Source organism: Ruditapes philippinarum, unplaced genomic scaffold, assembly GCF_026571515.1.
Source record: "Ruditapes philippinarum isolate M1 unplaced genomic scaffold, ASM2657151v2 ctg2857_1_1_1_1, whole genome shotgun sequence".
NCBI lineage: Eukaryota > Metazoa > Mollusca > Bivalvia > Venerida > Veneridae > Ruditapes > Ruditapes philippinarum.
Window position 1 is genome coordinate 41,465 of NW_026855271.1, and position 25,573 is coordinate 67,037.

The 25,573-nt window shown below is 32.3% G+C and overlaps 1 protein-coding gene across 1 annotated transcript; it reads right to left on the minus strand.

Moving 5' to 3' along the window:
• Positions 1-1,495: 1,495 nt before the first annotated feature.
• LOC132742708 (uncharacterized) lies at positions 1,496-25,048 on the minus strand. Its single transcript, XM_060731174.1, has 24 exons — positions 24,959-25,048; positions 24,068-24,181; positions 22,293-22,369; positions 21,155-21,261; positions 20,406-20,495; positions 18,992-19,132; positions 18,602-18,717; positions 17,803-17,906; positions 17,465-17,553; positions 16,232-16,347; positions 15,529-15,653; positions 14,911-15,003; positions 14,027-14,199; positions 12,057-12,152; positions 10,310-10,438; positions 9,687-9,830; positions 8,855-8,942; positions 6,505-6,623; positions 5,796-5,952; positions 4,989-5,123; positions 4,327-4,515; positions 3,384-3,608; positions 2,417-2,530; positions 1,496-1,675 (listed from the first exon to the last, which is right to left on the minus strand). Exons 2-24 carry the CDS (start codon positions 24,175-24,177, stop codon positions 1,554-1,556), a joined length of 2,859 nt encoding a protein of 952 aa, XP_060587157.1. The 5' UTR covers positions 24,178-24,181; positions 24,959-25,048; the 3' UTR covers positions 1,496-1,553.
• Positions 25,049-25,573: the final 525 nt, after the last annotated feature.

A 25,573-nucleotide genomic window follows, 5' to 3' on the forward strand; every position in this document is an offset into this window, starting at 1 on the left:
TAACAGACAAGTTGATAGAAAATATGTTAAAATTCTCATCATTTTCAAAAAGCGTCAAACCAGTTTAAGAACCGTTGTTATCCTTTTTTACTGAAGGCTAATATGCAAACCAAATTACTGAAATAGAATTAAATAATAAACATCCAAATTCAATCGCCACTTTATTGCAAATATTGATTTAGCAGTCAAAAGGAAATTAACACATCGTTTTGAAATAAAATGCCGTCACCTCAGCAATTTTATAGTAACTCTGTTTCTAAAAATATGGGGCGAGTCCTCAAAATCAATGAACACAACAAAATCACACAAAAAATACTGACTATTGTACGTCTAGAGGGATACTCCTCTGATATTAGCAGACTTCAGGGTACAGACAATTGTTTGCTTCACTTTTTTTCAAATATATATTTTATTACAACATTTAGCCGTATATTTCCTAACAAATGCTTTCGTTTGCAGATAAATATATTTTAGTCTCAAATTACTTATTGTCAAAGATCTATCATAGTCCGATATGTATCATAGTCCAAGATTTTTCATAGTGTTCTGTATCTATCTTATCACTCTGGCTTCCATAATATGGACAACACAATTGAGAATAATGAAATATACACAGTTTGAGTTTATCTTTCAATAATCATAAGAAATAAACTGCGTAATGCAGTGAACATTAGATATTGCCATTAAAAACCATCAATGCAAAACAAACTGATTACACTTTAGCAACTGGCTGATCAAGTATTTAAAATGTAATAATAGATCGACCGAATACATGGAAGTCTTCAAGTAAATTCAAGCGCAGCGAAGGGGAATAAATAAATAATGGAATGCTTTTGTCTTATCAATTATCAAATGTATTTATCTAACATCGCGAGTATAATCAATATTCTGTTGTTAAGATTAACAGAATTGTTTTTAACTTCAATCTTTAATTATTTTGTCACTTTTGGATTTGTGGTTATATGTTCTTGTTAAATGTCTGTTTTCGTCCTTATCATCCTTTTCTTGATTATCCCTTTCTTGGTTACTGACACATTTCATTTTCTCTTCTGTTGACACTTGATCAAATACATGTAGAGTATATGATTACGCTTGTTTTGCCTCAAGTATTTACTTTTATCTTTAAATTACCCGCCAAATATTAATTATGCAAACAATAACCGTAATATGTAATTTTCCTCGATATACGATCCCGTTCAATTTCACTAAAATGACTTAATTAATAATATTGATTGAGACGGTGGATTTTTAAAGCTTTTAAAGGTATCTTCTCATACCGTGAGATCTAATTTTATTTACATTATTTTGTAAATGAAAACATCGCAAATAAAAATATAAAAAACTTACTAAAACTTCCAACACCAAGTGGGATATTCGATAAGATATTGTTTTACTTGCTAACTCAGGGCGACCTTATTTGAATGATGTATGAAAATAACAGACACAAATGGCAAAATGTTATACTTGGCAGCAGTTAAATTATAACAAACAACACTACTTTTATCGATTTATTATTTCTTTTTAATTCCATGATATTGTTACAACTTTTTTGGTTATGGATATGTAAGACTTTTAGTCGTCGGGCGATAAGTGGCAGTGACTGGATGATTGGCATGAGAACCACAGTGACTCCAGAAAAATTGGGCCCGATGCAGACAGTTAAACTCATTGTCATCTACAAAAGATAAATTGAAAACAGTTCAGCGAATTCATAAACAGGTAGCTGATTACGCGTGAGAATGATCTTATATGTCGATCAAATGAGTCGGCTGAAAGATTGTGAATGCGATTATTGTCACAACTAAAATCATATCCTAACTGTCGCTCCACTACCCTTCGCTAGAGTAACGGAGCGAAAACGATTATCTGATTTTAAAATGAGAATGAACAAGAAAAGAACCTTAATTAGTAATACACAGTGGTATTGGGATACCATAATGGAACCCCCTAGTACTAGTATCTAGCCGTGAAAAATTCACCACTCCCTTTTACAGTCAGTGCTAGGCCAATTGCTCATATATATTATCACAACTAAAACAAGTGTAGACTGGTTCTAATGATTTCAAGCTTGGAATGAGATTCATTCGATGCATGCCACTAGCAATCATTCTCAAGACTGTGGAGAGGTCTGATGATCTAAAGTCATATGTCCTTTTGTGCAAACCATGCCGACAAACGACTATGCATTATTCAACTGTAGCGTTTGGATAGCTCAGCCAACCTGAATTAAACTGTAGACACTGGAAAGATTCACCGAAAACTAAAAGATAAATTAATTGTGTCTGGCAATTGTTATATAATAATTGTAGTTATTTTATCCGATACAATATAACTAGTCTAGAAATATATGAAATTAAAGATCTTTAAAAAATATAAGCATGTTCTGTTATATTCGAATATGCATGTAATAATTTACCAGTTTGATAATACGTCGCTCCCGACACATCATAAAACATGTGATGTATTCTCCTGTCTTTAGGACAGCTATCCATGGAAATCCAGCATCCACCACCGGCAGTTCTTTTTGCTCCTTCAAGATACACATTTCAAATTATCTATATATCGTATAAAGAACAAGTGAATTTCTTTTGAAAGCCCATTATGCAACAGAAATTTATACATTCTTACATAAAGTAAGAGCATGAATTCTTCTACGTTTAAATACTAGTTTTATATTAGATGCTTATTTCATGAAGAAAGTAGCACTTAATGTTACATAACTTGTCATTAAAGTAAGGAACAAAGTTAATGTAGTATTTTGACTACTTTACAAAATACTAAATCATTATAACTGTACTCATTTCCAAAAAGCAACGGAAAAAAAAGCATTGTTCAAGTAATTGGACAATAAGTACAGTTATAGAAATTAGAAAATGCAACAAAAATGTAAAAGATTTTAAGCATTTCTGGGGTATACTACAGGGCTAAATCAACATGATTCTTTTACCATATCAAAGGTTAACCCTGTCTAATCATATCATTGATATCTAGTTCTTACAATTACTTCTAGATTATTGAACAATGATAGTTCAATGTAAGTCAATGAGGTAAACGATGACGTTATCAGGCTAAGGATAAAAATAAAATGATTTTCAGTAATCAATTTTCATCTTCTTCATTTAACGAAACTTAAAAAATGAGAATTGATATATTATTATATGCATTCACTCCAGTTAAGCAAAAGTTTCAATCATATGAAAAAACAAAAATAAAATGAATACTGAATTTTTTTTAAGTTACCGATTTTACTATGGAAAAACCTGTTTAATAATATAATCGTATCCATTGATATTTAAAAAAATGAATCCATGATTTAATATTAATTTTAGAAAGCATTTATTGCGGGAGATAATTTAAGTTGAGATGTTATCTTTCATTTTTACCTGTAGGCAGATATATACTAGTAACAGGATAATTGGAACTTGAACCACACCATCGCCAAATATCCAAGGATCTTCTTAAACATCCTTCCTGTCCGGGAGTTCTTTGAGACCCATCACGGAACCATCGGCCGCTCGATGTGTTACGGTGTCCATCTTCAGGCCCCCCGTGTTTTGGACATCCGTACAAAGAAGCAAAGCAGCTGTCACCACCAAGCGTAGAGTTTCCTATAAATATTTATCCAATAACATGTACAAAAATTTAATCTGAAATTAAAGGCCAAAACTTGAAAATGGCATTAGTATGACAGAACCATATCCCATAGTAGTTTATTTTCATAATGCATCAAACTGTACCAATGTCCTAAGTACAGGGGGTTAAACTTACAATAAACCATATCGGTTATTTGTTTGCATAAACAACATTTGAAAAATACGACTATATATCAAAACAAGGCCACTTGGCAATGGTCAATTGTAAATGTCAAAAATCTTAGAAATCAAATGTAGACATCTTTTGATTTCTGACAGCAAATTCTTTTTCTTAAAATTTTCAGTTTTTTCAGTATACACGTCCATTAACTTAGGGTCGTCCTAGAAAATAAAATTTGTGGTTAATATTAAATGAAGATACAGCTGTTATCGTGTAGAAATTGCAAAATATGCCTTCTGGACGTTTTATGTGCCTTAATTCTGCCATACATGATGGTATTACTAAGACGGAATCCATATTCCACTAGTTATACAAATATATGCGCCAGTTGGTTAAGATTGAAAACGAAGGTGCTTTCGTAAAAAAAGACCAAAAAATTGCATGTTTTTTAAACTTGAAACAATAAGCGTATATAATATCGAATACTTATTTCCGATATCTATATTTCCTCATAGATGCTTGTTCTCATATTGTATATTAAGAAATCAGACTTAAATTGTAAATTCACATTACCAGTTGGACCATAAGTAACTAGGACAGGGTCATTTAAGTTAGATCCACACAGCTGCCAATGCTCTAATGCCCGGCGGAAACACATTGACTCGTTCGCTGAGGCGTTACGGTATCGCTCGCCATACATGTCCCTGTATGCACCGATAGTGGTGGGGTGTTTAGCACATCGCGTGACATTCAACCAGCAACCTGGTATAGTTAAGGTATTTTAACTTGCCAGGTGTTTTCTCAATTAAAGAATAAAATAGTTTACTGGCATATTTAAAAAAACTGTAGCATCAGTTGATTTCATGTCCTTAAAAGAAAATAATTTTAACATTCAAACTAATCAAAAAATATTTATTTCACTCTGAAATTTACACATGTATTACTGTATTATAAAGACAAACAAGTATCTTAGTTTTCTTCAGAAAGATTTTTTAAAAATCAATTGGGAAGACATATTCTATTGTTTGACAATTACTTTTATAGAATATCAAAGGGTATAAAGCAAAACATTTCAGAATCTTGGAAAAAAGTCAAGAAAACATATAGAAGATTACTGATTTGTTTTCCAATTCTGTAAGAAGAGAACAAAGAATAATACATTATTTCTCTTTTGTTGTTGCATACAGAGGAATAAAGTTATCCGTATATTTTTAAAGTACTTGAAAAAAAATCACCTGTTTTATCCACTCTATGGAACACCTCATTTCCGTTTGAACCATCAGGTATATATGCTGGGACAGGTTGTTCTGTTGGTGGGGGTTTTGTCGTACAGTTCGAAGGTACAGTTGTATTAACGAGGTGCACTCTCCCTAAAACATAAAATAAAGAATAGAAATAATATAATGTTGAGTACCCATTTCAAACGGACATTAATTTCTTTAATTAATTTCATGTATCACCAGAAGTGGCATACAGTGTTTTTCTTCAAAGAGTGGTTTGATGTCAGCATATCAATTGCTATCTGAGGTATCTAATTTTTAAATTACTTTCACTATGATTTTGCCAAGAAAAATCAAGATTAACGGGAAAAAAGAGTGTTTCAGTGTTGTTATATTTTCTGGTCCTTCGGGATCATTGATGCCAGCACTATAAAGTGTTGAGAATTGAGTACCGCTCAAGCCGGTGCTAGGGGGCGTGAGGGATGTTGCACTTATTCATTATCTCTCATGTACAGACTCAATCAAACCGAGTCTGCAATTCTTATATTATTTTGTTGTGATTAATGCTTCCGAGGGATCACTTTGTTTCCAGAATTTTGAACATCATCTTTACACGATAAAGTTTGTCTCCTGGTCATTTGAATTTATCGACGATTGTCTAAATTTCATGGGCAAATGTTTAATTAAAATGATGATATTCTAAGTAAATGTATGTATCTTTATTAGAAAAAGTGCAAATTCGCTGAGTAAAATTTTATCTGAAAATACCAGAAACTGTACTCTATTGAAAAAATAAAATGATACGTTAGGTACGAATTTTACCTCTGTTAAGATACGTTGGGCCAACAGAAGAAGAAGGGCCAACAGAATTAGGCGACATTACTTGGTGAAATCCAATAATGCTTGCCCACGTTCTAGCCCTACATATTACCCTTAGATCACGTTGGGATACATCTACATGGTCTCCACTTCCACTCGACTGTAATGAAAAATCAACTCGTATAAACGTAATTCATCAGGCTTTTAAAAAATAATAATTTTCCAGCCCCTACCGGTTTAACAGTACAGGACTGTAGGTTTGCTTTTCGTCTATCAGAAAATTCTTGATCCAGACAAAAAAAAAAAACAACAATCCGAAAGCTAGGGTCATGATACTATTTATTTAATTATGTTTGTTCTTAGTATTTAGTATCATACGCGACAATAAACCACAAAGTATATACATGAATAATGTTGGCAAGTATGAGATACATGGTTTTATTTATATAAAACAGATAATAAAATTGTGTTTCTTATATTAAATAGTTATACTAAATGACTTAAAACTAGGTAAACAGTTTTTCAAGAATACTTTGTAATTATATCCAATTAGTACATTTCTATTGCTTTTATCAATATTTGAAATTGTTCCAGTTGTAGATCAATCCACTTCAAGTTCACCAGCAAAAGGGGTAATTTTTATAATTGTTGAATATAAGAAAAAGAGCGTCCTGCTGATTATAAAGGAGTAAGTTATAATTAGTAAACTTACAAAGCCTGTTTGTGATAGGTTGAAGTAAGCTGATGCGTTGGCTTGTAGTTGTGAAGGAATTCCACGTATGATATATGTATGTGGAGCGGCATAAATCATATTCCTGAATATTTGATTACCTATAAAAGGAAAACTTATCATTATATCACAATAGTTCAGCTAATTTGCACGCTTATCATAACATTATAACGTAGTGATGTTTATCAATAAAAATAACAAACGATAGTCCTAACAAACTGAATTTTGTTACATTTGTTTACACTACGTATGTCATTCCCTTTCTGTCTTCCTTTCTTCTAGAACTATATTACAGTCTTCAAGCTCAGTAACTATCTTTGATTGGTTATGTATGTAGGTCATATATCAAAATACTAGTATCAAAATACTATTTTATCTAAGCAGTTTCCAGTAATTACTTGGCTCACTTTCATATCAACTAATTGAATATGTAATAGAAACAACATCAAAACACAAGGCTATTGATATGTATAAGGGAAATCAGATTGCCGAGTTTTTTTATGTTCTTTCTCCTTTGTGTCATAGTCAACAATAAAAACACGTTCCATGTTGTCATGTCAGAAAAAAGTAACCATTGAACGAGCATCAGAATACAACATTTCTATCGTTATCCTTTTCTCTGTCGTCACATTAAGTAAACCCAAGATAAAAATAGCCAATCAATGAGCATGCCTTGGAGTGCGGGTAACTAATAACTGAACTCCAGTTAACGCACTGTGCATGTATGTGTACACGATTTAAATATGACACAATTGCAAAAGAAAGTTCCCCAAACCATGATACAACTTACATGGGACCTTTCTGTTGAAAATGTGTCAGCGTTTAAGCGTATACAAAGCATGACCACTGATTGACTCATTTTTATTTTTTTTTGTTGGGGGGGGGGGGTGATACTTATTGTGACGACAGAGAAAGGGATTGCGAAAGAAATATCATATTCAGATGCTCGTTTATTGGTTATTTTTTTCTGTGGTTCATATTTGTGACAACATGCCTAGAATACAAAAGAGAAGAAACATCAGAACACTCGGCAATCTGACTTATACACGGTGTTACGCCAACTGGTACAGATCAGGTAGCCTCGTGTTTCGATGCTCTTTCTATCAATTTAAATGAATGGTAGTGGAATATTCGACAAGTGCACAAGAGAGTAACTAGTTGGATTGGCATTTGACCTTTCAATTTTTCCTGATGAATGCTCTATTTAGATCAAATGATCACATGTTAAGGTTGGGGTTTTATAGAGCATTCTAACTTGAAATTTGTTTTCCATTCATTAACTTGATTTTCATGATGAACTGTAATAGATTATTCCAATTATTATGTAAAAAAATCACAGATACATTACTTAAATAAATACATAAATAAATACTATTTGACAAAAAGCATTCAAAATTAAATCAGTGGACACCCTATCAATATCTTAAAATTGCATTTCAATTATGCAAATTTTGTTATCAGTTGCGACTCTTGTCTATTTGCTCATCATCAATCGGATTTTGATAGTATATTTGGTCATTAAAAGTAGTGTAAGTGTTGTGCATTTATTTGCAATTTCAGTTAAAATTGTGGCGTTTTAGTAAGTTCATGTAATGCATTACTCATATTAGTTTAACTTAGGTCCCACGACCAATTTCAGTCGTAGAGAGGTTTTTGAGCTTGCACAAAAACCTCCTTGCGATCAAACAGGTCGCTAGTGATCTTATAAGGTCTTAGGGCTGTCGCACGATGGTCGTTCGGAAGTGCGACAATCTTACGACAGTCTTTACAAATTACCACTAGTCACTGATAATCTTAAGTAGTCTTTAGTTATCGTGTGATGGTCGTACGACAAGTTGTAGATGATCGCATGTTATGCCACGGGTAGTCGTAAGTAATCCTAGGCAATCTTTAGACCATCGTACGTTTACTTATGACCTGTCGTGCGATTGTCAATGATGACTTGTCTTACGATACTAGCAAAAGTAAATTTATCTGTGCAAAAATTGTTTTGGTCGCAGACAATCGCTGATGATTGTCTGTTTTACAAGTCGCCGATGGTCGCAAGTAATCGTAAGCTCTAGTGTGACTGGGGTTTAAAAATAAGCTTGTGTGCATATATTTTTTAAAAACATATTAGTTGTGTGTAATATTCTTTGTATGTGTCAATTATTTATTATAGTACATGTATTTACTTTCATATGTGTGATGTCTAACAATGAAAACTTCAAACAAAACGATTGAAATGACAAAAAGTGCAATTGATCGATATACGAGAAGTAATTAGAACTTTGAAGGCTTCATTTTCCCATAAAATGTTACTATTGAATATCAAGCAGCAGTAATATATCACCTATCGGAGGGTATCCATCATGTACAGGATCAATGTCTGCAAGATGAGGGTAACGTAGACTCCACAGGGATGCATTGTACGGCACTGCCTGATGAAGAAATGTTTATAAGCCATTTAAAATGTATTTTGTTGGGTTTTTATCAGAAATATAATGTCCATATAACGCAATTCTAGTTTTTGGTGGAATAAGACCTCAAATGTCCCCCGTACATTATTTCAGGCATAAACGGACACCTGAGTAGTACGCCAATGTTCTGTAAAAAGCAGGATGGCTTCTTCACATGCATGACAAAGTTCAAAGTCAATTGCGAGATTCGAATCCACAGTGGAAAGGGGCATGTGGATTTATTAAGTGAAAGTTAGAGATTTCAATATTTGACATTAAGGTCATCTAATTTAAAGTGTATATTTCCTTAAAGCTGTTTCTGATTGCACAATTTTTCTAATAGCATTTAGCTTAGGAGTAATAGAAATCAATTTCCAATTAACAAAACAATGGTTTGATCAAATTGTGCAAACTATTTTGTGAAAATCTTTGTAAAAGGAAATAAAAAAGCCTTAATGACCATGTAGATGCATCCGAGCCAACGAACAAAAGTTGTCGTTCGGGTGTTTCTTGATTTAAACAAAATATCATTTTCATGTTTAAAAATAGCGGGCTCTGGTTAAGCCGTGCTAGGGTGCGTGGACCATAGGTTGTACCCTTGAAAAGGCCCAGCTAATCAGAACTTGCAATATAGTTCAATATTGCGGTTGAGTTGACCTACCTTCTTATTATTTGTGTTACTTTTAAGATAAAGTCTATTGAAAGTTTATATTGTTGGTCACTTACATGTAAACGGTCATCGAGCATACTACTAAGGTTTGTATTCATTCCACGAGCATCGACGCTTATGCTCCCATACTTGGCATTATACATTACATTGTTTTTGATTTCGTTATACTGTCCCCCTCCGATAATCACATGGATTCCATTCTGAAATAATCATATCATTTTCGGATATTCCGAATGTACATCTGGATTGGTGAATTTCCTTCTAGCTGTCTCTGTTATGGTATTATTCAATTATATATTTCTTTTTAATTTAAGTTGTTTATATTACCTTTAGAAGTAGATCAAGGAGAATATTTCCTTTTCAAGAGCTTGAACTTGTTAAAAGTATTTAAATTATCAGTAATTCAACAACATTGTATTATCATTTTTGTACAATTTGCTGGGTCTATTGTGTGAAATTACAAAAAGAAATCTGGTGGAATAAATGTTTTTAATTACCAATATTTTGTCGAAATTCTTATAATTTCGTGCAAATATCTATTTAAAAACTTGTTGTTTAAAAAGTTGTCAAATTGGAAGTGCATTTCAAGCCATTTGCTTAATTTTAAAGGTAGAATATTCGCTTTTCTATCCTCAAACAAATGATTTTAAGTATTTGAGTAACTTGGCATTATACTTACATTATAGAATACGTTATTCACTATTTTGACACCGGATATTAAGTTGTCAAGATAAACCGCTCTATTTGGACCACCAGGAATTAATTTATAGACATCATGCACAATGTTGGACTGTATAATATTCCCACGCTGAAAAATTAAAATTTTTGGAATATTGTATTTGGAAAAGCAAGTGGCTATATATTGAGTGATTAAATACTATTAGTTCAGTAAAAGTTAAATGACAGCCGAGTCGTATAGCTTTCTAAAATGTTTTACCTTTGGTTTAAACATATTTTATTCGATATATTTACTTTATGATGAACAATATTTACACAATTCATTTGGGATTAGGCAGAAAGCTATAAAAGCTTATGAGTTTTCTGTCCTATTTTTCCTTTTACCTTTGAGAAATAATATGCCGAATTCCACCTGAGAACAGGAACATGAATATAATATAAGTAAATATGTCAATGGTGAGATGTTTTAATACTTTTCCCAGCAAGGTACAACTATATGTAATTTTAACTAAGTTTGATGTTTCAACGTCAGTAACATAATTCAGGTGGGGCCATCTACTGAATGTCAGTTCTACTGACTGACGAGAAGCTTCTTTCTTGATTATTTAAACTTAATATTGTGTTAACATTTTTAAAACACAAAAAAGTAATTTTGATCGGTTTGGCTTACGGCGCAGGTTACATGGCGCTGTAACAGACAAGATGATTTTGTCTAACCTCGTATCTAACAACTGAAAGCAACACCAGAGGTAAAAATCACCTTACCTGCTGAAGCTAAAGGCCTCAACAGACGGTAGGATTTAGTTGTACAACACTAATAAGAGATAAGATGTACAATTTTTAAAGCAATACAACACTTGCATTCAGACGGTAATCCTGCATTGTAGGAATCATCTCAGGTTTCCCTTAAAAAAATTCCCTCCCAATTGATTCCTTACATACTTTACTCACTAAATATTTTTTTTTCTACATGAGTTATGATTGATACACCTCCATTTATAGAAAATGTTTAATTTTTTCTTTAATGAGCAGCCTGACCGAGATTCAAACCTTCGACCCTCGGAATACCGTACTGCGGTTCTACTGACAGAGCTATCCGGCCGCCTACAAACTACCTCCCCTGATAACAGAACAGTTCGATGCCATGATATAATCATTTTTGGAACAATTTGGGATTCAGCATACCACAACTTTGGGTCTCCTGAAGATTTTTTTTCAACATCATTTTATCCCTTCTTACTACTATGTTTACCTTTTAGCCCAAATTGTTCTGGAATTTCATGGATAGCACCAATCATCAGGAGACAATTTGGTTATATGTTACTTGTCATTGTGGGAGGTTTTAGAAATCTGTACAAGATTTTCACATTAAAGCATGTCCTATCCTTTACATCTAGACTTAAGGTTTACGAATTCAAGAAATAGTAGCCTTCACACATTAAGATTTATTTGTACATCTTAGTTTTAATTGGTGTTGTAATTCAAAATCCAACCGTCTGTTGAGGCCTTAAGAAATGCATAGACTCCAACTATTCCAACCCATTTACCATGTACAATCATGTATGTATGTATGTATGTATGTATGTATGTATGTATGTATGTATGTATGTATGTATGTATGTATGTATGTATGTATGTATGTATGTATGTATGTATGTATGAATATGTTTAAACTAAAAAGGGATCATAGTAATAGATATAATGAAAGTGTTTGTGTACGTTGAATAAGTAATTCCTTTTATACTTACAAACGACACATCATGGTACGAGTTAAAGGCCTGGCAATTTGACATGTTCTTACAAACGTGATGTACAAGGTTATTTATCATGTTGATGTCATTACCCTGTAATAAATAAAATTATATTTATACTACAGAAAATGTTTTTAAAATGTCATTTCCTTTCATCTTTAAAAATACCATTTATAAAACATGCATTCAGATGTCATTCTCATTCACTAACATCATGTTCATGCGAGTCAAAGAACATAAAGAGCTATTGTTAATTGATTTATTGGATGATGAATCTATTATTTTGTTGAGTGCTTCAACTAAAATCCTCGCCTGATCCTCCAGTTTATTAACATTCCTATCAATAAACCACTAACACCTCGACGAAAGTTTCTGTTGTAAAATACATGTCGCAGTTTCCGGCAAATGAACATTCCACCCACCATAAAACCGATTGAATCAACTTCTAATAGCAGACATTCAGAACACCATGGTTGATTTAGATAATCTGGGGAGCAATTAATTTACTTTATTTTTTTCGATAAGTTATAAAGGGTGCACTTAATGGTTGAATATGATTGCATTTCATTCTGCAAAACTCTCCCGTTCGTTCAATTACCATAGCGGTTAATTAAACTACTTCTATAAATAGATTTTAGGATGTTCTAAATGTTTTAAAGGTATTTTTATTTTTAGCTTTAACAACTCCCTATAGGGACCAAATTAATATGAGAAAACTTGATAAAACACTACCTAAGAATGCTACAGTATGATTATCCATCAATTAGTTCTGTAAAAGCAAACGTTTAAAGGTTTTTGTATTTTTAGCTTTAGAAGCCCCTGAAAAGGGCCAATCAACTTAATAAGAGCAAACTTGATAAAACACTATTTATGAATGCTACAAGACAAAATTTGGTGATTTTCCATGGGAGATGATGTTCAGTTCAAAGGTTTTTCTTTTCTTAGCTTTAGCGGTCCCTAAAAGGGGCCAATCAAATTGATATGAGCAAACTTGATAAAACACTACATAAGAATGCTACAGACAATTAAAGTTTAGTGATCATCTATCAATTACAGACGTTTAAATGTTTTTTCTTTTTTTTAGCTTTAGCGGCCCCTTAAAGGGGTCAATCAAAATAAAATGAGCAAATCTGATAAAATACTACCTTAGAATGCTACAAACAAATTTTGGTTATCATCCATCTTTTAATTTAGTTGCAGAATATATTATAGGGTTTTCTTTTTTAACTCTCTTGGGCCCTAAAAGAGGCCAATTGAAATGACATGGGCAAATATAAGTATGACTGTCACAAGGATGCTACAGACCAAATTTGAAGTAAATCTGCCAATCAGTTTCAGAGAAGAAGATGAGTGTTGATGTATAACGACGGACGATGGACGATGGACGCCGGAGTATCCTCCTTTGATACTAATAGCTCACCCTGAACTTTCGGTTCTGGTGAGCTAAAAAACAATCCGACAAACAAACATATAGAACAACAACAACAACATCAACAACAGGAAAAACAGCAGATGGCTTGCCCCCCTAAGTACTCTTTTTTGTCTTTCATTTCATATCATTTGGTATTTAATTCTCCACTCTGATTAGCTCTAAGGGCATCTGTGTTCGGATAAAAATAATGAACTCTTGTTATTTTACAATTACAAAATATGCATTCAAAGGTATTTTCTCCGAAGCTTACAAAAATATGTTTATAGAATATGGAAGATGTTACATTTGAAAATTCAGAACAAAATATGCCGCAAAAGAACATACCTTAAACAGGAAGTTCCATAATTATTTGTATCACAATTACGGAAGATGTTATACATGAAAAATTCAGAACGAATAAAAACAATATCATTATAGAATGAATCCCCCAAAACAATAATATCTTAAACAGGAAGTTCAGTATTTGTAAGACAAATTGTTCTGAAAGAGTCAACTCGTCAATTCGTTCATGGTCAAGTTACATAAATCTATTTACCAAGAAAACAATCGCCTTGCCTTGTCCATCATAAATGTGATTATTTTTGACTACGAAACCATCGCCATTTACATGAATACCTTCAATTCCAACTGCCCCAAGGCGGTCATACCGGGTAACTTCGTTATGTTGAATAAGATTGCCTGATGATTCTAAAATTGTCCTGTTTCCACCTGGAATATCGTGATACTAAACAAGCATCTTAAGCAGTGAGGTTTGACATTCAGCATATACATGTTAACAAGTTTCTCAAAGATCAGCCATACCAACCATTTCACGTCCATCCATGAGTAAACAAACATTTACCTCCAGGATATTTGCACTTATGTTTTGAAATTTGCTATGTGTATATCAATTGCACTCTTGTGTTTATGTTTAAAGTTTATGTAGATTATATATTATTTGATCATAATTATAATGCATTAATTGTTGCAATTTTATTAATACATCAGCAGACTGAACGTATATTTAGCAAATTTCCAAGCATGGATGTGGAATATATATGTCCAAAGATACATTAAAATGAATTTACAAAAACATGACAAATGTAAAAAAGAGACATTTTAAGACTAGGGGCAAATGTCGGATTCTCATTCAGCATTTGGTATAATACTGTTTTCAAACGTAACTTCTATCCTGCATCTTACTATCTTTATGTCCCAATGATTTAAATCAATATTATTGATATGATTAATAAGCTTATACATGTATATTAGTCTTGAAACGGACTAAATGTAAGTATAATCATTCAAAATATTTTACAAAATCAGTAAACATTCAAACCGCAACTTTTGCAGAAAATTATTTATTAGTAAATGTCTGCCACATCCAGCAATCATAGGAAAGATTAAATTGTCTACTTTTTTCTAATTATCATTAATTACCACTCATCCATAATCCCCCGCAAGTATCATGAACGTAACACTGTGAAATCTGGCAATTCCTTGAATCTCCAATTATATTTACGGCTATACTACCTATAAAACGACAAGATACAATATCATTGGTTGTCAGTTGTTGTACTCATAACATAATATACGACAGAATCTGAATTTTTTATTTACTTTATATTTTTGAAATAATGATAAATACATTTGTAATTGGGAATTCCTCAGCCGTTAAAGATAGCAAGTCGCCGTAAGACATTTACTGTGTTGGTCTGAAATAACCCCTACAACAAAAGGATTATTGAAAATTAAAAATCATTGATTGTTAAGCCTAGCGTATTTCTACATCATTATGCAAAATATAAATACTGTGTGAATTTACATGAAATACATCCCTGCAGAAGGTATGATACAAGTACATTGGGTAATTAATGTATAAGCACTGTATAAAAGTTCCATTGTTCTTGTGCAGCTCTTTGGTTACAAGATTATCTCAACTATACCTTAAAATTATTCTAAATTTTACGCAATATTTGATTCACATACATGTACATTTTGAATAGCTTTACTGAAGTACAGAAACAAAATATATTTTACAGTTATCAAGTAAGTTACCAGTATTTCGAATTTCAAGCTTGATCAGCTTTATTCTTTTCATATTATTGGCAAAAACGCCGTGCCTTCGGCAAGCTTCTAAAGTGAAATCTTCAAGATGAACACTGTCAGCCGGAGGATAAATTCTGAAAAAGAATGATTCCTGTACTATCTGTGAAGACAAGTTGTGTGCTCTACTTTAAGTATACCCTTTAACGTTGAAGATTATGGACATGTGCTATGTTAGAATATTAAAGTGATTGGTATTGGATTTTTCATTATTCACCACGTACTGTTCACAATCGGCAAGGAATAGTATTTTAAATGATAGTTATCCAGACAATTCAGAAAAGATCATACAAACTAATCAGTTGCCTATTCGTAATTGCAAGTTAATGTAAAGCAATTAAAAAGTATCAGGAAACTTGTACTGTCTTTTTCGTGCGTCATACAATTGAAATGAAAACAACAAGTTTGCCTTATGATTAAAAAGAATGTGTAAAACATTGACACTGGTGTTTTATGTAATAAACATGCAAGTTAAATGGACAAAAAAGATCAAAAGTGCATTTTGTTTTGAAGCATTTTCATAAGTTCATATTAAATTTTGAACTTATTTTATATCTAAAATAGTTTGACCAAGAAAAGCAACTTTCAAGTTACAGACCTCACTGTCGCTGTCTTCGAAAGAATGATATTTTTGTGAAAAATGACTCAAACTTACTCAAAGCAATTATTAATCATAGAAATATATAGTACATCAGATGAATGTATATTCCCATCGTGATTTGGTGCCCACATATACAACTTTCCACTTACTCGATCAAGATAGTACTCGCCCTGAAATTAAAGGGCAAACGATAAACAAGGTAAAATAAAACAAAATAAAAGTCTGCAAACGAATTACTTGACCTCTAACCAAAGGAGATAAATTTAACGCTTTAAAAATATAAATAATAATAAAATGTAATAACATATCAATTAAATATCATAGGACAAAAAGATAAACCTAAAAAATAGCTGATAAAATTGACCAACAACGGGGGTATTCTAACTGATAGAATTAAAGTGAAACATTGTGCATACAATTCAAGGCCACACAATTAACGTTCATATAGTATTCGCCCTTTGGCTTAAAGCTTAAGGCAGTGCAAGGGGGCGTGAGTGATGTTGCATTTTTTTCACTATCCCTAATGTTCAGACTCAAACAAACTGGGCCTGCATTTACACACATTTTGTTGGGATTAATGCTTCCGAGGGATCACCCTTCTCCAGATCTTTAAATAAGAATTCAAAATTTATAAGCATGATAGAAAAGCTACTACAATAAAACAGTTTGTCAGATCGATAAGTCTAAGTTCTTTCTTCTACGTAGAAATGTCTATGTAGTTAAGAGTAAATTATACAAATCACAATTGTGTACAGGATGCGGTTTCTGAGAAAATTCATAAAAAGAAAATAATACCTAGAAAAAATATTATAAAGAACAAATTTGTGCTGCACCAAAATGTCGTGGGGCTGCATTATGGACATTTTTTTTACATAATGACGAGCAGCAAGCAACCAAGTGTTATTTTCATTAACTATTGTTTTGCAATTATACATGTTTTGTTTAAAGCGTGTTAAAATTAAATTTCACAATGTAAATGACACTAATCTAAAATATTCACATGAATTACAGATACATATTCAGTTATATTTCAAAACTGGTAACAAATGGCATATGAGTACAGCATTTTTCACTATCATTGATTGTGTATTAAAAACGCTGGCTTTTTGAACAAATAGCCCACTTTATTCAGGAATAAATTGCACATAATATTTAGAGAGTGTTTTCACCAATGTCATGTTTCTAACATAAAGAAACATGGTTGTGACATATGTATTACTTTTACCCCACGTTCCTAAAGTTGAGGAGATATACATACCCCCTTGTCCCTCCCACCTCTAAACTTACCGGTTGATCAAGCTCTGCAAGAATATTTATAAACCGGAAATGACCTCCCTCGCCTGCTGCATCATTTGTTTGAAACTCCTCCCAATGCCCTGTTGTACAAAATAAAAATAAAAAATAAATAGAAACTTGTTAAGAACGAAATCAAAAATTATTTATAAATTATTCATTTTTATACTTGTATGTTAAATTCAGCCCATTCCGTATTTAGTTAGATTGACATACTATTCTTAGTCTAGCGTAAATTACATTTTACTTTATTCGTGTAGTGTTAAAAATCTGTAAGATGTTTAAATTATCCGTTCATATAGAAGTTGCAGGTCATTCGACTTGGATAATACCTTCTACCCTGAATCCAATAACTGGTTTTCTTTCTAAAGTAACAATTTCATTGGTGGCATCCAGAGATTTTACTTTAACTGCTTCGTCCGTCCAACCCGCATACCTGTGACACAATTAGGAAATTTAACAGTATGATATTGTCTTAAAATATAATAAGGTTCATATGGTTTTCAGGAGCTGTGCTGATTTTCTCTGGATACATGGTTTTTATTCAATTTATACTACAGGTTAAACATGGCCACCGTGGCCGAGTGGTTAAGGTCGTTGACTTCAAACCACTTGCCCCTCACCGCTGTGGGTTCGAATCCCGACAGGGACATTGGATTCTTTCATGTGAGGAAGCTATCCAGCTAGCTTACGGAACGTCGGTGGTTCTACTCAGGTGCCCGTTCGTGCCTGAAATAATGCACGGAAGCGCACCTGAGGTCTTCCTCCACCAGTAAAGCTGGAACGTCGCGATATGACCAATACTGTGTCGATGTGACGTAAAACCAAAAAAAAAAACAACAAACAAATCATTATCTGGTGGTCTAGATTTGACTCTGTCCATGATTCAACACAATTTTTGTTTATGTCCTAAAGTTTCTTATTCAATGTATTAATAGTGAGAAATATAAGATTTTCGTAAACATCAATTTGTAAATATCAGCGAAATTTTATGACCATATCAGCGAAATTTCATGAGCATAGAACCTTCTTTTTAAAAATGCTATGACGAATTATTATAGTCATAAACCGCATTCCAAGTACTATATTATGTTACCAATGCCCATATTACCAATGAATTAAATGCATTACCAGTATCCGTATACCCAAGGATCATTTTCATTATGCCAAGATCGTGGTACCGTCGAATTGTAACGAAAACGTGTACCTTTGACACCATCCGGAAAGCTGATTATATCCAGAAACCCCTGCGGTATAGAATGTCGGAAAACACGTTGTTTTTAAATAATTTTAGTCCTTCAAACTAAGCATTATCACTCATCATATAAAAACATGACTTTAAGAGAAGAAAAATATTTTCATAAAGTCATATACGTACAGGCATATATTAAGTATCAAGTGTAAAAATGATTTATTTCTTATAAACCCAAATATTTCGAGAATGTAACCACTGTCTTTGATTTGTATATTTTGATAAAATTGCTCTCAGAAATGAAATTGAAGTTAAAACAAAAACGTTACATCGTTTGGCCATCTTGTGTAATGTAGCGGCTGACCATTGAAGAAGAGTTCAAGCGGAGAATTACGGTGATGATTCGTGCCATAACTCTCCATTTTACCATAATCTGTAATGTTCATGTCATGCAGATCAACAACTCGAACCTGAAAAAAATATATGAAATATGTAGGTCAAAACCATTTGTCAGTGAAAGTATGATGGTTTCTGTGGAAGTATTATTATAAAGGATAAAAACATATTAAACCCGGCTCTCAACTATAGTGGCATAATTGATGCTAAAGTTGTAGAAACTGAAAGACATTATTGCAACTTTTTTTTTTCAAAATCGATTTTCATCAATATGGTTTATGCCTTATGGTGGTCGAATTCACAAGAACTGGTTTGGATGATTTTAGAAAAAAAAATCACCCATCCTTGACGGATATTTCAAAAAGTGGAATATGTTTGAATAAGAAAAGGTGGTATAAGAGATTTTTTTATTAATCATAAGTAATAACTGTTACGTTACAAACACTGATAAACCGTGAAATGATTGGCAAGCGATTCAGAAAATACGCTAAACGTTGCGCTACACAATACTAGTAATGAACTATTCATCCTACTTTAAGGTGCAAGATTTCTGTTTCAAAAAATATTCATTTAAAATGTAACACTAATTTTTATGTCTGAGTGAGTTTAAAAGTCCACTGCGAAAGGAAAGTGGGAAGTTATACCATTGACGCTATGGGAAATGAATCAGTAATAGATGAAAGTTCCTAGATCTTTGTATCTGTAAAACAGAGATGTGTGAAATATATACTTCTTTTTTCTGTTTCGTTAATAAGAAATTTATTCGATGAATCGATTGCTGTGATCCAAAGATTTCGAATGTTATGTTTTGTGGTCATGATTTGTCTTCTTTTGATTTTGTTTTGCCTGACTACGATATAATTTATATGCAAAAAAAAAGACATTACTGGCGACAAGTCTACAAAATGGCAGATATCAAAATATCAAATGGGGCGTCCGTGACCGATTGGTTAATTTGTCATTGCCGATTCGAATTCCGACAAGAAATATTGATACTTTCATCTGGCGAATTATGCTCGTGTCATATATTCTAAACCGATTTAACCAGATTTAGAATTGGATTGTACCATTGAAGTTGTAAATGATGACAATTGTTGAAAAGGCTCAACAGAAAGAAAATATGTAATCAGCTGACTTGGTAAAATAAATGCATACAAATTAACAAGCTTGCAATTTGAACTAATGTATGGTTAGTTTATAATGTTACCGATTGCCTTGTATTTTGATAGGATGTTAACATGTGCTCGCGCAAATCAGTTTAGGACAAACTATTGACTATATACATATAAGTATATGTAAACATACATATAAGTATATGTAAACAGTAAAACATATCGTATAACTTACATGAGGCCTTGCATTAACTGGTAATCTGGACAGAATTGCTTTATCTGTTACTGGGTGGACCAGGTTAGACGGTATCCTGCGCCCTCCAGTCTGTAATAAATTTTTCAAATCGGAGCTTTGATGTAAAAAACTTTAGAAAAACAGTCTTGAATAATGCAATGTGCCAAAAGTATGACAAGACTTATGACATAGATTCAATAAATTTAACAAGCACATTTCTTATGACATTTAAAAACATGATTTCATTTCTTTGAGAATGTATTATAATTATGAATTACGATGAATTTTTTTTTACAGTATAAAAAAGGTTTTATATGAAAAGATGCATTGTGTTCCCAATAAAGATTTTTTTACGAACTCATCCCATATTTATATACATGTATTACATTAATCTATAACACAATACACACCAAACAAAGCGGTTAAGATCATGTTAATTAGGTGTGTGGCTTAATTTTGCATTGTGTTCCCAATAGAGATTTTTTTTACGAACTCATCCTATATTTATATACATGTATTACATTAATCTATAACACAAACACACCAAACAAAGCAGTTAAGATCATGTTAATTAGGTGTGTGGCTTAATTTTGCAAGCGAATTTACATAAAAAAGAAAAGTCGTACTTAGCGTCTCAAAATAATATATGTATCATTCTCTTATAAATAATTAAATGAATAAATAAATAAATAGATAAGGAAATAAAGAAATAAAAGAAAAGAACAAATAATAACAAGCACATGACATACCACGTGAACTTCTTGACGCCTGTAAGACCGGATGACGAGATTTGGCCTTTTAATTATCACTGTGCTTTCAAGGTTATGGTAGCCAGGCATCAATTCAATATACATGGCTATATTTAAATATAAACAAATTAACGCTCAATGAACATGTAAAGAGTTATAATGCATAACGTTACATTGTTTTTACGGTATAACATCCGCAGAGCAGTACCTTTTAGGAGACCGAATTTTGGTTGTTGCTTAGAGACGTTGCACAAGAGAGGCTAAATTTACAGAAAAAACTATAAAAAGTGTGATCCTTCGGAAGCATTAATAACAACAATATTTCATGAAAATTGCAAAATTGCATAATAATATTTCAGTGTGTACTTTAGAGATAATAAAAAATGCAACATCCCTCGAGCACCCTTGCACCGGCCTGAGCGGTACTCAATTTTCAACACTTAAATGTGTTGCAATCAATGATCCCAGAGGGAAAGAGAAATATTATAACACTGAAATGAAGTAAGGCGCAACTTTTTGCAGCTGCCACACAACACTTGACACCTCCTGTTGTGAAGTATAAAATCTGGAAAAAGTGTGAGCCTTTAGAAGCCATAATCACAACAAAATTACATGAAAATTGCAGACTCGGTTTGATTGAGTCTTATGCTGGGAAGAATTGAAACTGGTGTTGTAATGAGGGAATTCCTCTACAATTGCTGTTCTTCGGGGGTTAAACTGTATTGTTAACACTGACTTTTGAATGAGAACTATACATGTATAGTAAAGGTATAATATTTTAATGAAATTATTTTCTATTGATGTGTTTAAAATTTTTTTAATGGAAATTCGTACATGAGTTTTTATAAAGTACAAATATACAGAGTATCTTAATTAACGCAGTGCACAGCAAGCAAAGAAATACATTCATTGCATAGAATGGTTGGTTCCAGGGAACGGATTCGAAATTTGCTTCTATTATAGCTTAATTATAAGTTCCACACAATGAACTACAATAATTTGTATAAACTAACTAAACCACTGCAAAAAATATTTGACAAACTTTTTTTAAATAAATAAAATAGCTATTCTCGTACATTGTATTTTACTTTAATCAGATAGTTTCTTTAATTTCTTGAGTACATGATAATAAACTCACTAGAACCGTTGTAGGCGTTGTCCTTAGACCTCTCAATCGCATGACTTATGGTTTTGAATGGTTTTTTGTCTGAAAAACTGAAGAAAAATGCAAAGATATGTAACATGCTTTCATAGGAAAAGACTTGTTTTTCTTAATTCTGTAATAGTATTTTTGAAATGGAAACAATTAAGACGCCACTATCTACCTAAATCAAATTGAAAGAACTTCTGATTCGCAAATAAATGCGCACGATTTACTTACATCGGTCTCATCCGTCATTTGCCTTAGAGTTGAATAGATAAAAAATAAATAAATAAATAAATAAAATGAATAAATGAATGAATGAATAGATAAATAAATGAATGAATGAATGAATAAATGAATGAATGAATGAATGAATGAATGAATGAATGAATGAATGAATGAATGAATGAATGAATGGAAAGACTACTTATTTAATTATTTAAATAAATGTAATTAATTTAACTGATGTGATAACTCATGTTACAGGGCCAGAATTTGATTTGCTAAAAAATATATATCCACGAGCTACATAAAATTCAAAGGACGTGAGATGATTAAAAAAATATATCATTTTTTTTAAAATATAAAAATTATTTTAAGAAGTAACACTACAATCGTTTTCTTAACAAATTGAATAATCTATCCTCCTGGAAAAGATACATCTTTAACATAAAAACTCGATCTTAAGGGTGGGTTTTTAGGGACCATTTCTGATAATATACAATATAGTTTATTTGGCAATTAAACATTTTACAATGTTTTTAGCATACAAAGTATACATTTCGAAGCGATAGATCTTTGGGAAAATCAATAAATTAACGCAAATTGACAAGGAATCGTACAAAAGAATTATACCATGTGTACGTTTGCTAAGAATACATGTATTTCATTTAGATTTTTATGTATGTATGTCATATATCGATGGTTGGTCAACTAAACAACTTTTTGGTAAACTATTCAGTAAAATTACCCACTCTCTGTGCAACAATTGACCGACTTCTTAACCCACGTGATTTTTTTTAATCAACGGTGATACAAAATGACAGTTGGACTCAATGTATGAACCATGTTTGTCAAGGAGGAAATATTTTCTCGCATGGTTCGATAAACGGCAGCCCCTGGGTTTTACAAAATTAATATGCTCTCCGGTATTGTGATAAAGGGCGGACTATGTCTTACAAACGTAATAATGCCCTGACTTTAATTTTTATCAGCACTCAAGTGCTCTAACATTATATTCATATCTTTTTATTTTATGCCCCCCACAAAGTGCACTTGTCCGTTTTGTCCGCTCAACGCTCCATCCGGCCGTCGCTCGAAATCTTCGTGTAACGCAAAACTCCTTTAAATACCGAGAATGGCAGATTTTGCTCAAACTTCAGGGATGAATAACCTTAATGGTGTTGATGGTCGTAAAAGGAAAGAATTTTTCGCTGCGACCAAATTTAAACAGAATTATGGCCCTTTGTTGATTTTTCACCTAATATATACCCATATAAAAATTTTGTGAACGCAACTCCTCTTTAACCGGATGGCAGAATTTGCTTAAACTTCCAGGGATGAACAACCTTAATGTGTAGATGGTAGTACGAGAAGGAATTTTTGCTGCGACCAAATTTAACAGAATTATGGCTCTTTGTTGATTTTTTCACTATATACCATATCTATTTTGTCAGTAGGAGCATCCGTGTCCTTTGGACACAGTTCTAGTTTTATATATAATAAAGATAAGACAATATTACAATATTAACATTATAATGTTTTCTTACCCATCATTTTGGTCTGATCCATTTGGACTGACAAACAAATGATGTGGCCTCCCGAAAACTACGTCAATACACACAGCAAATGCTAACAGCAAGTGTATCCCTTTTAACATACCTCTGAAAATTAACCAGGGATAAAAATATTGCAACACAGAGGGGTATAGCTTATCTGCTTATCCCCACGAATAGTACTGCAAACGAAAAAGGGCGCATGAGTCTTCCTCTATCGTAAAGCTGGAAAATGCGTCATTTGACTTAAAAAGCATCTGTGTTGCTTGAAAGAAAAAAAACCTTTCAAACACAGAGGCATGTCTCCTATAGACTTTACAGCATGCTCGCAATATGATCTTATTTTTTAGAACATTGTTTTTCAGTTATTAACATAACTTTATCATCTATTTTATTCCTGTATATTTCATTGTATTTTAATATTAGAATCGAATAATAATATTGGCCATATGAAACTGCGTTACGTAATAGAAGGAGCATTGAAACACGAAACTATCTGAATTGAGAGTATAAATCAGATTGCTGAGTCTTTTGATGTTCTTTCTCTTTTGTATTAGAGTTAGAAATAAAAACATATTCCCTATTGTCACAATATAAAACCCTAGAAACAAGTAACCAATGTACGAGCATCTGAATATGCTTTTTCTATCGTTATCTTTCCCTGTCGTCACAATATGTAAACAAGTGGGAAAATTGTAGCCTATCAACGAACATGCTTTATATTTTTATCCCCGACAAACAGTGCTAGTAACTCCAGTATATTCACTGTGCATGTATGGGTATAGTATTTAACTCAAACACATTTTAACAGAAAGATCTTCAAACTATGACACAAATAATAAATAAATATTTCACTGAAATATATAACATTTGTAATGTACATACGCTTTTATGCCGTGCACCTTTGTGGCCAAGTTCTATATCCACATTCTACTGACTTTGGCAACTGTACTGACATGAGGTCATTAAGATAAGGATGATCGTTTTAAGCACTTGTTGAAATTATTACAACAGTGTCCATATGTTAAATTTCACTCGTTGTTTGATTTCACATTTTAAGGACATTTGTTTTATTTTGTAACACAGAAAGTAAATACATTCACAGTCAAAAACTAGATACAAGATTGAAATATAAATTATAAATTAGTTACCTCCCATTAGCCTCTTGAATTAAAATTATTAAATCTCAGATATATCTTTATGTGTCTTTGTAAAGCAAATAGGTGCGTATGCACATATTTATGTAAACAGAAATAAGGTAAATTACATGATTGATGTTTATAAACATTGTCTTGTACATTGTTATAATTTAGAAGCGACAAGTCTTGTTAAAACTTAAGGAACTTTTAGTATTTTTTGGAGAATATTTCTTTTTATACTATGCTCAAATTTCATATTAAAAACATATTGATAATTGCTGCATAGTCTCTTTGTAAATATAAAGTAAAAATGTCTGGACTTCACACAAAGTAGATATGTCTTGTTTAAATTACTTCAAAC